The 17934-nt window shown below is 41.5% G+C and overlaps 1 protein-coding gene across 10 annotated transcripts in view; it reads right to left on the minus strand.

The window, feature by feature from the left end:
* The window catches only part of phf21aa (PHD finger protein 21Aa), a 46932-nt gene extending 29299 nt beyond the window's left edge, over positions 1 to 17633 (minus strand). For 2 of the 10 annotated variants that reach the window (XM_023817350.2, XM_072698364.1), the window contains exons 1-6: positions 17040 to 17310; positions 14173 to 14210; positions 13659 to 13711; positions 9213 to 9314; positions 4050 to 4082; positions 2541 to 2606 (exon numbers count right to left, since the gene is read on the minus strand). In XM_023817350.2, the coding sequence (XP_023673118.1) occupies positions 2541 to 2606; positions 4050 to 4082; positions 9213 to 9314; positions 13659 to 13711; positions 14173 to 14210; positions 17040 to 17056 (309 nt within the window). In that variant the 5' untranslated portion in view covers positions 17057 to 17310. Of the gene's footprint in view, positions 1 to 2540; positions 2607 to 4049; positions 4083 to 9212; positions 9315 to 13658; positions 13712 to 14172; positions 14211 to 17039; positions 17312 to 17333 lie in introns of those variants that run through there. The other 8 variants (XM_072698369.1, XM_072698367.1, XM_072698366.1 and 5 more) reach the window with 8 other exon arrangements.
* Between the last annotated feature and the right edge of the window lie 301 nt (positions 17634 to 17934).

Raw genomic sequence — 17934 nt, forward strand, 5'->3', positions numbered from 1 at the left:
ATGTGAATTCGTCTATCGTTATGAAAAGAGCCGCAGCCACGTGGTGCAAGAGCTGCACATGGCTCGCAAGCCGCAGGTTGACGACCTTTGCCCGAGGAGGACTGGGTGGGAATATATTTTTTTAAATAGTTTTATGTTCACTTGCAATAGTTTTGTGATCCCAATATACACTTGCCCACATGCTACAACGTGACAGCATGGATAAACCCAAATAAAACAGCCCTGTAAAATGTGCTTTAAGCATTGAACTATGGGGGACAACGTAACTTTAATATTATGTGTTTTTATATGTATTTATTAATAATTGCACTGTGTCTATTCACTGGCAATGACTAAGCAAGACTTCTAGGCTATTGAACGTGAAGTGTACACATAAAAGGATATTACAGCCGGAAAACTGTATATAAACTGAATTGTCACAGTTGCCGCAGTATCAAAGATAAGGTTTAAACTCGCTTTCTGGAATATTTCAGTATACATCCGCATATTCCCAGATATATCATCAAGCGATAATACCAGGGAGGTACACCTGAAAGTGGTTTTGGGTTTATGACACCACAGTAAAGTTAGCGTTATATTCAGTTTTCTTCCTGTAATATCTTTCAACAAAAGCGAGCAACACCCCTTGGTTTTCCATTTTTCTTTAAGGGCAAATTTTAATTAATATTTCAATGTTTGTGTGTTCACTTCAGGCTCAATAGCCCAGCTGTCTTACAGTCCCAGGTGGTGAATGGACATACTGTCGTTATTAATAAATATGTATAAGAACACACATATAAAAGTTACATGGTGTGAATTATCCCCCTCCTAAAGGCACAGTTGACTGGACATGTCTGTATCATTTGGGTTAATAGTTATTAGTCGATTAATTCTATCTTTTGTACTTTAAAGGGACAGAGTACAGTGATGATTATCAACGCAAATTGTACTGCAAGGTTAAATGGACACAGTACAGTTATTATAATAATAACTTATAATAACTATATTGAATATATATATGCTGCTAATAACCGAACTTTACTGTCCACCTGATGATCTCTTCGCCACTCGAGAGCTAAATATTTTAGTAAATATTTTATTTACTGGACCTGCGGCATGGTCGGCAACACGGTTTACTGATTTCCCTGCTCAGACACACTAACTAAACCTGGAAATTAGCTATTTAAGATGTGTTTCAGCAGGGAAATCTGTCTCTCCAGAACTGGAACTGGGGGACCCTGGGAAATAGGAAAAGTGAAGGCCTCTCTCAGTCACCTCTCGCTGTCCTCCAGCACAAGAAACCATAATCACAGCTCATCTCAAAGATTGATTTCCAGTTTTAAAGACAGATCATATCCACTTCCCAAACTTGCCAAATCCCCCCCAACACACTGTGGGGGAAAATCATGCACACGCACATACACACAGACAGCACACACGCACAAGCAGACAGGCATGCACATGCACACACAGGGGGGGGGCGCGCAGGCGCGCGCACACACACACACACACACACACACACACACACACACACACACACACACACACACACACACACACACACAGGCACACACACACACACGCACACATGCGCACGTGCAGAAGGGCACACAACACACACAGACACGCAGAGAGGGGCGCGCACACACACACACACACACACACACACACACACAGACACAGACACAGACACAGACACAGACACAGGTGTGTCCTTTATCAATCTTGCACAGCCTGTACCTGCAGGGAATAAGAATGTCGCAACTGCATATAACAGCACACACACCCGGATCGTAACGACCTGCCACACATTCACAGTCACTGCAATGCTACCCAGAAAACATGCACGTTCAACCCCACGCTGCCCTGTATCCTGACAGTAGATTTCTGTTAATACAGTACATGATGGTAACAATCAAACGATCCATATGTGGAGTGCCAAAATGACCTGCAGTGAGCGGCTTAACACCATGAAATTGGTCATAATGCCACCCTGGCTGGCTGAGGATGTAACCAGGGGGTTCACAGATCACTAAGACCAAAGCAATGACGCATCGGTAAGGAGCGCTGGCGCCACCTATAGGAGGGCTGGAGCAGCCATTTCCAGCAAAGTGCTTAGCCGTCACTTACCCTATGAGGACCCACTTGAAAGCACAATAAATCACCCCAGCTAAAGGGCACCATTAAAATATTTAATTCTACAGAATCTACTATAAATTCACAAAGAGCTTTTCTGTAATTAATTTATTACACAATATTGTATAATAATACAATCTTATCGGCAGAACAGATGCTGGCTGAACAATCATCATGGAAAATTCTAGAGCTTCCTTCCTGCCTCTTCCCTCACAAGTCACATGCTGGGGTCAAGACTTGGGACAGACAACTTTAATGTAAATCGCAGACCACCACCCAGGAGGCCAACTTAATGGGAAGGAAGGAGCTAACCAGTCCTAACCCCCTCCCATCCTGAGGGCACCAGACATGCAGCTGTTAGAGCCCCCGTGTCCTCCACACTCCCCCAGGAACGCCCCTGCATCCCTCACACTCCAATAGCCTACCTGCCTCTCGCTCAGAGCTGTGATCTTGGCTTGTAACTCGTGGAGCTGCGTCTTCAGGTCCACGTTCTGAAAGGGAGAGTCGACAGCTTGTTATAGTTCACATGTTACTGGGGACCATAGGAGAGCTGCAGAAGGCCAACATCTTGCAGATCCTCCACCCCACTTCAAATGACAAGGTAACCACCAGGATGGGGCCGCAAGGGGCTTGGCAGATAGAGGACGACCCCAGAAACGCCCACCTGAGCAACAATGGCTGAAACTTCACAGACACACCTCGCAGGAGACATATGACACCAGAAAGGGGGTCATTTAAAACATCATCTTCCAGTCCTGCAGGTTTCCCTCCCTACAATAGCCAGCTGACAACAAGGATTCACAAGGTAAAGATCTGTCTTCCATCCCAGACAGCATCCACTTAACCAAGGCTGTTCATTGGTAGAACATTGGTAGAAGCGTTTTGGTAGAACATTTCCCACTAAAGGTAGCAGATTGTATCCTTTGGTATAACAATGCACCATAATGACAGAACCTCAGCCCCTTTAGTAGAACATCTCACCTTACTTGATGAGGACTGCCCCTCATTGGTAGAACATCGCACCCTATTGTCCCCTCTGGTAGGATATCCCACCATCTGTGTAGAGCACAGTCCTCTGGGAACCCCAAACTGTCCACGTTTTTGCTCCCTTCCAGCTCCCAGCCAATCAAGAACACTGAATACCTGGTACAGGTGCGCTGGGAGCTGAGAGGAAGCAAAAACATGGACTGTAAGGAGGTTCCCTGAGGATTGGTTTGGGAAACACTAGTGTAAAGTATCGCCCGCTTTGGTAGAACATCCTACACTACCGGCAGGGCATGAACAATCTTTGTCCCTTAAGTTTGACATCATGCTTAAAATGATACAAAATTTGCTCCTTAATAACCTCTCCATTATTCTTAAACTTCCCTGGTGAGATACCATCCAGAAGCCCAGGTGGAACACATGTGATAGGGAATGAAGATGCTGAGCAAAGGCCTCATCAACTGGCAGACTGTAGGCTGTTAGTGAGCTTAATAACATCATTAAACCTCTGCCTTGCTCAAAGACTGAGGAAAATGAACTGCAGCAGCCAGAGCCCCAAGAAAGTGGACGGCATGCGTGACCACTGCAAAGCAGGGGATGCCACAGAGTGAACTGCGGCTGATTTCACACTCATACTCTGCAGGAGGAAAAGACATGGAGTCCAGCAATGAGGCAGTATCTAAATCCCCAGGACCAGCATGGCTGAAGTACTCAGAAAGACAGAGACCTGCTCAAATCAGAGAAAAGCTTCACCCAGATATCAGAATAGAAATTAAAGAGATACTACAAAGGTGCTCAGCAGACACATTAAAATGCCAAGTAAAGGAAATTATACATTTTTTTTCTTGCATGTTATATTGTACATACAAGTAACCCAATAACTCAAAGAGTGGTTCTGGTTAAGAAATGATCCCTAACGAAATCTGCCGAACATGTGTGTTGGAGCTTACCTGTGGGTCCTGCTTCATCTGGGCCACAAGTTTCTGTGGGAAAAGAAAAAAATATTTGCTGAATATTCATGGAAACACATGACTATTCTGCCAATACAGACACCAATCCAATATTTTTCCTCTTTATCAACTACTAAGCATTACATGAAACATGTGTATCACTACTTTTCAATCAACACGGCAAACGATCTGCATTTAGTGTGGTAGCGGCATAGTTAGAGTAATGCTAAGAATAGGAAAACATTGTGATTGTTACTCAAACAAAGGCTATGCCACTACGCTACAGAAAGGAATCCATGGCCAACATGTTTTACACAAGTGCTTCTTTGTTTTATGCAGTAACAACTTTCACAAAAATTAACAGAAATATTTCTGTGCAAAAAGTGCAAGCTGTTGCCAAATAATAAAATTAAAAAAAAATCAATCATAAAAATATTACTATATACCTGATATATCCATTTCTAGTCAAAAAGTACACGAGTCTTCAGTACAAAATATACACTGGAGCACAGATAAAACTTGTAAAAAGAAAAAAAGTAGCAAGTATCCAAAATTTAGAAAGAATAAAAGTCTGAAAATATCTACAATAAAGAATACAGTGGTACCTCAGAACTCAAACTTAATCCGTTCAGAACTACGGATCGAATCCTAAACAGTTTGAGTTCTGATCGAATTTTCCCCATAAGAAATAATGGAAAACCAATTAATTGGTTCCCGACCCCAAAAAATTACACCTAAATATGTTGTTTTTAGCATTTAAACATAAAATGAACCGGATAAAATAAGAGCATATACTGTACTAAACACATGTAAGCACATTGTGTGGGATCCCCGTGTGATCAGTCGTTTCTGGTTGTTGTCATTGGTCCTCTGTATTTAGTCCGCATTTCACTTTGTTTCCACAATCCGGACATTGTATTGTCCGTCTGCGTTTCGCCTGCCTTACCTGTAATTAAACCCCGTATTCCCCGATACCCTGACGTCTGCGCCTTTGTCTCCGGTCCGTCCCCGCTTGGCACGACAATATTATTATAATTAAATGGATTAATGGTTTATTATTATTATTAAAATAATGAATAAGAAATCTTTATTTTTAAATCCATTTTATTATATAATGATAATTATTAAATGTATTTTTACTGTCTAAATATATGTATTCAGCTAGTGTAAACATTCACGATGCTATCACAGCGAATATGCGAGGCTGAGACTGAAGCGTTACCCTTTGTTTCCTCAGAGACGTGCCACGTGACTCATTTCCTAGCGTGTACAAGTTCTTAGGTCGGTGTTCATGGTTTGACTTCTGAGATTCAGATCGAGTTCTAGGTAAATTTTTTTCGAACTGGTTGGTTCGACTTAAGAAATTCGAGTTCTAATGAGTTTGAGAACTGAGGCACCACTGTATCTAGAATAAAAAAATATCTAGAATAAAGGTCTGAAAATATCTAGTTTGTATACATTCTGCTGTGTTCCGATTTAAGACAAATCAGTATTAGCCTGACACACACTGCACTCTGCAGATTTGCTTTTTTCACACAGCTGACTTGACAGCTCTGACCCACATGTTGCTGAACACCTAGCCATCATGTAACCCTCACTTCTGCTTACAGTATGACGTGCTAAGGCCACAAGCATTTTTTGTGATTTTTTTCAGGCTAGGACCCATCACTGATTGGTTTCTTACTCCCCCCCAGCCCACCAATATCCAATCCGACATTGAGCTACAGTTTCTCGGATTACATTTGCTTGTCTCTGTTAAGCTGACCTTATTTTCTAACCCTGACTTTGTTGAGCCAGCCTTGTGATAAAGGCCCCTACTAATGTAGTCGGTAAAAATAAACTTACATGTACAAATGGGATAACCAAAGTTAAACTTCACAAAAAAATGTTCTCTGGATTTTTAAAAATGATTGCAACATCTCATACACATAAGCAAAATAAATATTGGCTCTCAGACAGGTATTTAGCAAACAAAAATAAAACCGAACAGCAAGCAAATTTAAATCGAAGAGGTTTTGCAATCCTGTTCAAAACTTGACAAGGATGACCAAGCTGTAAGCCTTGGAAGCCTGGAAATCTCAGTAGTACCACGCAGCTGATGGTTGGGTATATAAGAAGTAAATCTATACCGATATAACGATCCCAGGTTTACTCTAACTAAACCCTGGCAAAGGCTTCAAAAGAAACTTAAGTAAATCAGGCAATATGCCTATTAATTGTAACACTTTCCTATGTGTGTGGGACGGGTAACTGCATAGAAACATTGCTCGGCCATCAGCAAGCTGGGTGATTCTGCTCGAAAGGTCAATGAGATGCGATGAAGAAAAGGAAGATATAACAGAACCAGTGAGGAGGTGGAGAAACAAACTGTTAAGGGCTTGTAACCCACAGGCTGGGACCCTGCCATGTCACCTCTGAATAAGGTGCAGTGGAACCTGAATTTTCAAATGTTCACATCTCGTACACTTCTGCTTTCGACCATATTGTTCGGTAAAAAAATGTCTTGGTTATCAAACACATTTTTGGTTCTCGACCAACCAAACCTTTCATGCAAAAGGATGCTTCTTTTTACACATAAACAAAGGACAGAACGCATATGTATGAGTTAGTCTACCGCTAATGCTCACGTATTTTCCTCTTGCAACCACATCCAGGGAGGCTGGCTATAGTCCTATGGACCTTAAATTTCTTAATATTTACAACTGTAGTGACAGAAATATCAAGCTGCTTGGAGATAGTCTTATAACAGTTGCCTTTAACATGCTTGTCAATAATTTTCTTTCTGAGCTCCTCAGACAACTCTGTCTTTTGCTTTCTCTGGTCCATGTTCAATGTGGTACACACAATGACACAAAACAGCAGAGTGGCTAATTTTCTCCATTTAAATAGGCTGAATGGCTGATTACAAGATTGAAGATATGTGAGAAAAGAGTTAAGAAAAGAAAAGAGTTTGAAAAATCACTAAAACAACCATTTAATTTATAATGTTTTCTAGGTGTACCAACAAATCTGTCCAAGTCATTTTAGAATATCTTTGTAGGATATGCAATATTTCTAATTTCACACTTGGTTTGCTTTACTCCATGACATATCAAATGCATACAGGTATACATGAAACATCTGCTTTCAATTTAATCACTTTTCAGGATGCAAAAAGCACTTTTTTTTCCAAACAGCGATAACAGCACCAACAAATCTGTCCATGTCTGTAGTTTAACATCAAAATGTGTAACTTTTTCTAATCATGCCTGGAAGTTGAAGATAAGAATAATGTTATCTTCTATCTGGACTTCTTTAAAAAGTAGGAGCTCTTTGTATAGTAAACATAAATACTCTATTCTCTCCACACCAGAGTCCTGCACCGGGTCGGGTACCTGCAGATAGTTGCTGAAACGGGCGGATTTTAATGTTCTGGAATTTTACGGGTGGGTAATTCATTACACACGGGCGGGTAGCAGGTCAATCAAAACAGTATTGCAGCCTGCAAAAATAACATAAGCGAAAATATCTATGTATTAGACTATCATGTACAAATTGTAATCATCACAGTGTGTTCAGTATGTCGAGGATACCTTATAGTGCTTTCGATTATTTCTCTCCAAGTCGGCACTCGGATGAAAACGTCACGAAACGTCACGAAAAACATCACTTCCGGTCGGAAACACGTCTCTTTTATGACGTTGATGTCGGACAAGATTTTGTTGTCCGAGTTTCCCCTGTGACGTAATTTCAACATGGTGGCTTTTACACTCAACAGTAATTCTATTTTATAAATCTTTAAAAATGTTTATTTTGTTAAATGTATTAATAGTTATAAATGTAACTGCACGTGTTCGATTTAGAGAATACAATATCATGACCGCAAACTGTATCCTATCATGCAATATCAGATTTTTACCAGACTTGTTAGTGTCTTTTGTTTGTTTGTAGTTTGCCTCTCGAAAAAAGAATATTGCTATGAATGTGCTAAAATATTTTATGAAGCTTTTAATGCGGTTTGACTAGTTCGTGTTTCTTGTTTGTTTGTTTCTCGGAAAAAATAATCTTACTCCAAATCTGCTAAAATATAAAGCAACAACACACAGCAGCGTGTTCATGGAGGCAGCCATGTTTGTTCCGAGATGTGGTAGCTCGAACGGGAGATTGTCGGACGTGATGTCACTCAACTCGGAATTTCAAAGTTCCGAGAGAAAAACAAACGCACCATTAGATAACCGCCTCGACAGACATTCACATACACGTCCGAATCCTTGCTGAAGCGTGTCGTCGTGTTCTCTCTTTCACGCTTGTCACAGCATGGATAGCTTAGATGTATCTGATTTGATTTTGTGTTAAACAGACTTTTTCATTCCAATTCAAAATTCATGTAGGCCTAGCGCTTGTCACGTTGAGAAGTGCATAGAAAAAATAATTGTGTGTAATTTATCACGGGTACGGGCGGGTAACGGGCAGAATGTTAACGGGCTCAGGCGGGTGCGAATTTAACTTTGAAATAATCACGGGTGCACGGACGGGTGCGGTGCTGTACTGTGCGGGTGCGGGTCTCCAAAAGTGGACCCGTGCAGGACTCTGCTCCACACGCATCTTGAAATTAAATGTTAGCAATGCTCAGATAAGAGAAAGAGGAATCAAAAACTAATGACAGGACAAATTACAGAACTATTAAGTATTAAACATTCATTTAAATATTGCTTTTTTTTGTACAGCTCAGTAGTTGGTCTTTTTGACTGGCATAAAAATTAATGTTCTAAGATTCTACTTCTTCGTATTCCATTAAAAGTGTGTAATTAATTTCCCATGGTCATATTTGTAAAAAATTTTCTGTGAAGTAAAAAAAGGTTTGAATTTAGGTTATCATAAGAATGAATCGAATAAACTAACAGAATAATGGGAGAAATGAAAGATTTTTAATGCATAGAAATATCTAATATCTAAATTGCTTTGGGGCTAAAGATTTACATCCTTCCTTTACAGGGGTTTGATTTTTATACTAATCCCAAACACAGGATTCAGAGTTAGACAGAACCAAGCACACCTGCACATAACCCAATGAACGCTTGCGCAGAGCAGCTCAAGTGTAATCTGCTACAAACCCCAGTTTGTGCTGCTGGGAAGCAGCCCTACATCAATCACAGAAGGCTAATTCAAAGGTGCCTCAGATACCTGATGGATCTGTATTTCCACTTTCAGAGCCTCCTGCAATGTTTGTAACTCCATTATGGATTCTTTCTGCCAGCAGTCCAGTCCCCAGGAGCTCTCAGCCTGCTTGGCAAAAATAAAAAAATAAAACATAACTTTTATACAAACTGGTTTATAAGCCTCTGTGTGAACACACCTGCTGTCTGTACCCTTAGTTTCATGATAAAGTTACCGACACCACAGCAGGTCACCTGGAGCACCCAATACCCTGATCAGTCCCTCCAACATTTTGTGATTCTGCAATCGCAGAAATTAACACAAGAACAAGCAAACCTCACAATATTTGCAAGAGCTTCTAATTTTTCAAATTTACTGCAGTTTTCCTGCAATCGGTGGTCAAATCAACAAACCACTTGCATTTGGACCGTGACAAGTCCTGTGACGCCATCACACTGCACATTCATGTGTGTCTTTTGTTAGGCTCCACTGCAGGGAACACGAGCACAGTGAAGCCATGTCATTTACCAAAAAGTTGAGGCATTGTATAGAGCACAGATGAACATAGTCTGTAGACAAACAAACAATGGGTACTTTAGAAATGAAACAATACATTTTTCCATCAGTGTATTTGACTGGTTAGAATCTCTCACAGCCACACTTCTGTGGATGCTAACCAGCCTGTAATAAGAACTGTGGCTCGAGAAAAAAAAAGTGAACTGGAGAGAGTCAGCAAAAGACCAGACGTGCAGCAGAGTGCACAACATAACAGGCAAACTTGTACCATAAACTAGGGCTGGGTGACATCCCATCGATATTATATCGCACATGTGCAATAATCAGGGCTTCAGATGACAAGTGAAACATTTGGCCGGACACCAGCTTTCCAGGGCTATACAGACATTTATTCATTAACAAAATTTGTTAAGCAGATTAGATGTACAGCTAAAATATTAATGAGATGTATTTTGTGACACCCAAAAGTCAGTAATCTGTATAAACTAGCATATCTTTAATTCAGTTAGCGGAGCACACCACATAATACTGTTTTGGTATACTACGGTTTGGTATACTTCAGTGCGATATGCACTGTAGCGGAACACACCACTAGGGCTGGGTGATATTGCCTAAAACGAAAATCTCAGATTTTCCAATTTCCGATTCAGATTTTTTTCTAAATTCGTTGATATACATAAAAAAGACATTATACAAATAAGTTTTGTTTTTATTCTAACAATGTAAGCATGATTTAGGAACGGCAAACATTTATTATTGATTTTACAGTATTTTCCTGGTCTAGTTTACACAGGTTCACAAGTGCAAATAAAAATTCTTGATAAGGATCAATATTGTAGTCTTACTAAGTTACAAAATGCACCGTCAAACATGTATGGCTGCATATGTTTCGGCTGGCCCACAGACCCGAGGTACTTCAGAAAAACAGCACATTCTTGACAGCGGTCTGGTTTGCTATAATTTAATGTAACTCACTTTAAAAAAAATTTTTTAAAAAAAAGCATAAAATATTTTGTGAGCATCGTATATTCAGTGATATTAACCTGAAGCTACAATAAATTGATGTGAATCCCGATTTTCATTCTGCACATTGTCTTAAGCAAAAAATTCAAATTAATTGATAAAATCTATTTCTCACTCAGCTCTACACACCACATAATACTGTTTTGGTATACTACGGTTTGGTATACTTCAGTGCAATGTGCTCTGCCACAGTGCATACCACATAATACTGTTTTGGTATACTGTGGTTTGGTATACTTCAGGCGGTGTAGAAAGGAACAGCTCAGCATCCACAACAAGGTTAAAAGGTAAAAAGATAGCAGTAGGGCGGTACTTTTTGCAGTTTGAAGTCCGACACATTTATTAAACATAAGGATATACAGAATTTATACTGATTACTAAGTTTTGAGCGTCATATAATGCCTCATTAATATTTCAGCCATACTACTCATCTGCTTAAACTATGGGCATAAACGTCCATATAGTACCGAAAAACAAGCATCCAGCCAAATTCTTCGCCTGTCATATGAAGCCCTGATGAATATTGCATGCACGATATAATATCGATATATCGCCTAGCCCTACCATAAACATCGTAACAGATCATTAGAGGCCGATTTTATTTGCTGTTAGAGTTAATTTTACCAAGACTTGCACTATATAAACACACATATAAGCAAACACATACATACACGCTCACGTATGTTTACGTATGCATATTCCTGATTTCCTGAACTCGTAATATTTCGTATTTGTGCAAAATTTTCACAAAGCCCACTGAATTCCACAAGTTGAATCACAAATCTGGAGAAAAGCCGTTACGAAAACCAGCTATTTTGGCCCCAACAATCATTAAAAAGAAAAAAAAAAACAGCAAAATCCCTAGGGGCTGCCCATTGCAGAACTAAGCTCTTCTACCAATACTAGTGTCAGAAATCAGAAGCACCCATAGGGGGAGACCCCTTAAGCACCCTTAAACATTTCCCAAATCTGACAGACACAATTTTCAACATGTTTTTGATCAAATTTACTCCATAAAATTTCAATGAATGCAGCTCATTTCACTACTTCTTATCCACCTTTCAGCTAGTTTCACCAGGACTAGTTTCCATATAAAGGCCACTGAGAAAAAAATTGATTCAATGCTCTCAGATGGCAGGCCTAGCTCCAAAAAAACAGATACCAAACTAACACAGCCCATAACTATGTTTTTTATGGGTTAATGTTGCGAAGTGATCACACTCATGTGACCCTCTAAATTTATCACCATAGTAACATGTCCAAATTATGTGATAAGGACCTGCAATCTAAAATTCAGACTGAACAAACAGAATACATAATGCACATGAATAATGGTGAAGGTCTGCATTAGGGCTGCATGATATCAAATCACGATTATACGGCACATGCGCAATAATCTCCGGGGCTTCAGGTGAAATGTCATAAACATCCAGACAAATGTTTACACCCATCATCTAAAGCCCTGGGCCTGTATTCACAAAGCATCTTAAGGCTAAATGTAGCTCCAAACTTGCCAATTTAGGAGAAACTCCTAAAAAAATAATGGGTGCGTCAGTCCTAAATGTAGGACTCCTAATTTTTTTGACTAAGAGCAATTCACAAAGCCCCTTAGTGCTAAAAGTAGCACCTAAGTCTGGGAGAACTAAAAAGTAGTTGAGAGGACTCCTAAGTCACAAAGACATAAAACTCCCAAACAGTCATAAAATGGCTGCTGTCAATCCATGTTGCAATGTCTTGGAAACATTAAACGAATGCTGAATTGTTTGAAGGATGCCACCTCAGTCGGGAGAGAATGATTGTTGTGGATCCTTTGAGGGATGCAATAACATCTCCAACAAACCGAAACAACCAAATGTTATACAGTGGAAACCGCTTATGGTGATCATGTCTGTCTGGGTGAAAATGATCACCATAAGCGGATGATCATTATAACTGATATTTTTCTTTTCTTTATGTCTCTCAGCCACTTTGTGAATTTGTTTTAAGCAAAAATAATTCCTAAAAACTTTTAGTGTGATTTAGGAGTACTATTAGTGGTAAGATGGTATTTTCTCAATACAAGCCCTGGTCATTATTGCACATGTGCCATACAATTGCGATTATATCACGATGTGATATCATTTGTATGTTACTGCTGTATTTGTCCTTATATATACACAAATTGCTAAAAACACGCATGCTGACACTGTAAATAAGCTATGATGCCGACATTTTATGTAGTGCAATACACAAAGAAACAATTCTAAACTTTAAAATAATGCTTCAGAAGTTATAAGAAACAAAGCTCATAAGAGGCTCTCAGTCTCCATCATTAAACAGAGAGGGTCCCCTGAAATTCCTGACAGGTGGGGTTCAGTCTCAGAGGGCCTAAGGCTAGCAACTCTGTGCTCCATCCCACATAGAAATAGAACTATGACTCTCTCAGAGCCGGTCTCACAAGCACTGAAAATTTAATATACAGGTTTACTAAGTCAGTATAAAATTTGACAATATTTCTACTGGAACAAGTAATGGGGGTGTCTATGTCTAGGGGCACATTCTACCTTTTTACCCCACCCTACATCAATTCTTACAGTATAAACCACACAGGCCAGTGAAATCTTTTCAGAGCAATGCCTCCTCATGCCACTGGGGGCAGAAATGAGTCAAGTTTGGGATACGGGGGAAGGTCAGATCCAGATGCAGACCTTGAAAATGTGTACAAACACCTGATATTCCTGAGAAAAAAAAACCATTAAATAATTAATACTTCAGTAAATAGGCAGCAATTAAGGGCTTATTAAACATTCTAATCAAATGTGAGAAATACTGACACTAACACCTCAAAAAAACAGCCTGCCTCTGTTTATATGTACGCACATGTAGAAGTATACAGGATCACACTCAGAGACGAGCTTGACACCATTTATTTATGGAACATCACCTCTTCCTTACCTGCACACTATACCCAGCTTTGAACACCATCCAATTCGCTTCTGAGAGCACAGCTGCAACCAGAAAAAAAAATTATAAAAATAAAGCTGACAGTTAGGTCAGGGATGCTCATTTCTCCATGCTGCAGCACAGGGTCTGGTCCGAGACCCCCACTCCCCCCCCTCATTCGAGGACACAATAGCTCAGAGCAGGAACTAGCTTGATGGTGAAACACACAGCAAGCCGCTTCACCTCGTTAGAGAAGTTCAATACGTACAGCCAGGGCTTAAATCTGGTGATTCAGGTCTAACAGAAGTAAAATTTAAAAAATGAGTTGCTCCAGGGTTTCCGCGGACTTGATTATAAAGGACGAGGCTTCAGCCTGGTTTGTAATTATTTGATTTACACAAGACTACTGATCACCAAATTCTAAGAAACAGGCAGGAGCAAGCCGATGCAAAAGCAGCCACCGGCGCCCCCAATCCGCAGCCAAGGACAAGCGCCGGCAGGACGATATGAGGGTTAGGGGACTCACCACGTGGCTGGGAGACTGGTCCAATGCTCTCCAGCGCTCTGCAAGACAGGAAAGGTGGAAGTCATTATATGGGGACAGAGCTGGCCTCCAGCCTGATTGGCGGGAGGGGGGGGGGGGGTACAAAGATTGATTAAACTGAGTGACAGATGTAGAAGGGCACCGCTGGAAAGTTAGGCTACATATCCCCCACCTCACCGCCACAGCATTTACCCACAGCAAACCCACTGCACATTTGACTTCCTGAGGTTTCCTGCCAAAGACAAGGCATGAATATTCAACAACGACCGCTGCCATTTTACAGATGAAAATGAAAAAAAAAAAAAATTAGAGGGGTAAAAATGCTGCTTTCATAAGGTAAGGACATTATTCTTTCTGAAAACTGGCGGCATTTTCCTGTAGCTTCCGGTCATGCACAGATCTCAAGGCCCAAGTCCCACAGGGACACATAAACATCCCAAGACAACAGCCAAGTGTGCAGCAGCAGAGATCCATGCAGTATCTGACATGCGCCTCACACATCATGCCAATGCATTGTGTTTTCTATATATAAACCTAGAGTATATTCATTTCAATTCAATACCAGCAGAGTTGCTATGCAACAGGACTCTCATTCATTTTGACTTTGGCTAGGTTTAGCGGACCGGGTTCCTCGGCAGTGACATAATACTGGCAGTAAACACACTGAACCATATGAAAACATTTGAGGCAAATTCAACACCACGGCAATGTCTCCAACATCACTGTCTGCTGCTAACAGAGAGCATCACACCTGCCATTCCACTGTGCCAGCAATTTTAGCCATGTGTTAAATGACAGTGCCCCCGCCCCCTTCGACTGAACGGCAATGTTCCGCTTCCCAGAAAATGGCTGATGTCAAACTCCTTTGATTTCTTTTTTTCTTTACTGGGGAGGGGGGTGGGTGGGTGTTGGGTTCTCCTTATGTGCATTTCAACTGAATATCTGACAGAAACCACCACCAAGACGAGAACTGACCAGCACATGCAACCACACCCAAACTTCAAAAACGATCAGCTGATGTAGGGGTTTTATGAACTAAGGGAAACTAATGATATTAGGCCAAAGCAGAGCTGTTTCAAACGTACAGCTGTTTCTATATTAGCAATATGCCATAACCTGTAATTTGCTTTACAGACAGGTTTTCTAAAAAGCACATCTACCAAGGCTACAGCAGCAGTTCATTTTGCAGAAACGGAGGCTGTAACTAGCCAGCCGTAAAATCTGCTTAGTTTTCACTATGCCTGCATCCCTCAAATCCCCAGAAGATGGGAGAGCACACATGCAAGCACAAAGAGACCAAAAACGGCATGGAATGAGTAAGCAATGCAGTTTAAAGGCCCAGGCTTTTTGGCAGCAGGGGCACTCCAATTAAGATTACAAGGAGACACAGGGGTACTCATAGTAAAAAGTCAGCCACTGGCACGCTTACACATGTCCACACATCACTGGAGCTTGGAGGTGGCCCAGAGTACCAAACCACACACTGATCCCTCATCAGCCTAATGCCTGAACAAATCTAACGGAGCTTCGCTTTCACTGTACGTCTACATTTACACAATGTTTATAAACTTATTTTCAGACCACATTCAGACACTTCATCATAAACTAGTGAAACGTTATCCTAAACAAACACACAATAAGGAAAAGGACATTCATTTTAAATAATAAAACTGAAGGATAAACAAAATCAGTCCAGTAATCCCAAAATTTGTAACCTGCGCGACGCTTTATATACTTGTCAGTAACAGGTATGCAGAATACAGGAGTACGCGCAAGATCTACTTTTGGCGAGTAAGATGCTGCACTATAGCTCCATCAAGCGACCCCAGACGGCTAAAGGGATCCAACCATATTATTCACGTTGTGTTCCGGAAGCTCCTAATTCATAATATAAAGCGCTAAAGCGTTCACCAGACGGGACGTGCGTCGCCCCAGTGGAAAGAAAAATATAAATATGGTCCAGAGTTTCAGTGCACGACGCAGACAGGGGACCGCAGCAGCATCTCCCACCTGAGCAGCTGAAAGAGGCTGAATGCATCCGCCCTTTTCAACTTCCCGATCGGGATGCCAGCGAAGTTGTGCAAGCTTCAAAAAAGCGCCCCCGTCCAGGGAGCAGGGTCCGTTTTGACCACTGAAATCATTCAGCTACAGCGACCGACAACAGATGCAAGACCTGTCAATTCTTCAGCACTGCAGCTACCTGCATAGTGTATCAGTACTGTAAACCGCCGGCAAAACCTTAAACAAATGCATTTTTGCTGCATCCTGATTTCTAACCGATTCGTCGTCTCACGGAAACAGCGCTCCTGCTTTTTAAAATGAGGCAAAACGAAGTGTACGATCTTCTTACGGGCCTAGTCAGCCACACTAGGATCACTAAGCGGGATGGCTGCACCGGCGAAAATAAACAGCGCAGGTTAGAGCGCAGTAATGTGGCAACCTATGGGCAAAAATTGCATTAACATTAAAATCAACAACATAATAGTGTAACACATGCGTCAGCACATAGGTCGGTCAAATGAAGTATTAAAGGCAAAGACTTTATACACAGGGGTGATTAGATTGCCCCAGAAGATCACTGTTAGTTGCGCTCTGACTCCCAGAATAAAGGACACAGCAACTTCGCCGAAGCACAGCATCGCAGCAGCATCCAGGAGAGCCGCTCCCGGCGTCTAAAACGGGCCAAAGAGGAGCCCTGTCCCAAAACTAAGAGCGAAGCCGACGGAGATGGAGCGGGTAAGCAATCGGCTGAAGCGATCCCCCGTCCAGCCCCACAGATATAAACCTTGAATGTCCCGTTACACACACCGGAATCACGCTCTCTTTTGTGCCTATGGACATTTTCGTACCTAAGCGCGGTCCTCATCGTAACAGCAGGAAAGCGAAGCTGGCAGCAAGTTAGGAATGACCCCCCCCCCCTTCCGATACTGCGTTTGCTGCCCCCCAATATCGACGGGATCGCTCAACTCCCGGAATAAGAATAAATGGACAAAAACACTACCCCCGCGGCTCCCCCCGCTGCCTTCGGCTCCGGCTTCAACGCCGCAAAACGCCTAATTCACTCCGGCCAGCCGTGAAAGTTGTGGCCATGCGGAAATTAAACTTGCGGTTTCCGATAATAAAAGATGCCGAGGTGAACTCACCCTCTCTTATACTCACTTGAGCAGCAGTCAAACCTCTTCTCCTCACACACAAATTATTTAAATAAATATTTACAAACACCCCAGTATCTGTCCTCCGGATTTCTTCCAGCATATAAATTTATTACATAACGGTCCAAATTCCCTCCATTAAACGTGTCGGGGTATCCGTTCTGCAGTTTTGGATTTTTACATTTAATTTGTCTAAAAAGAGAGAAACTGAGATACAAAACAAGAACTCTTCTTCAATCTCATTCACCCCCAGCCTCGGCACAGCAGTATCAATGCGCGCAGGAAGAGGGAGAGAGAAGGGGGCAGGAAAACTAAGCAGTAAACGGCTCGAAATGCTTCGGTACACATAGTAGACGGTTTGCCAGCGTCAAAAAAGAGGATGTAAGAAAGGACGTTTTGAATAATGATGTCAGAGGGGCTAAAAGAATGTTATGAGATAGAACTACTTTCTGTGACAGTGCGGCGAATTTATTTCACTTTGCCTAAGGAACGGCGGTATTACGACTCCCATTGCCTAGGGAAAAAACCCGGATGTAAACTCGGTGAAACTCATCTGGAGTGAAGTAACTCGGTGCAACTCGGTGTAGTGCGG

This window comes from Paramormyrops kingsleyae, chromosome 13, assembly GCF_048594095.1.
Source record: "Paramormyrops kingsleyae isolate MSU_618 chromosome 13, PKINGS_0.4, whole genome shotgun sequence".
Taxonomy (NCBI): Eukaryota; Metazoa; Chordata; class Actinopteri; order Osteoglossiformes; family Mormyridae; genus Paramormyrops; species Paramormyrops kingsleyae.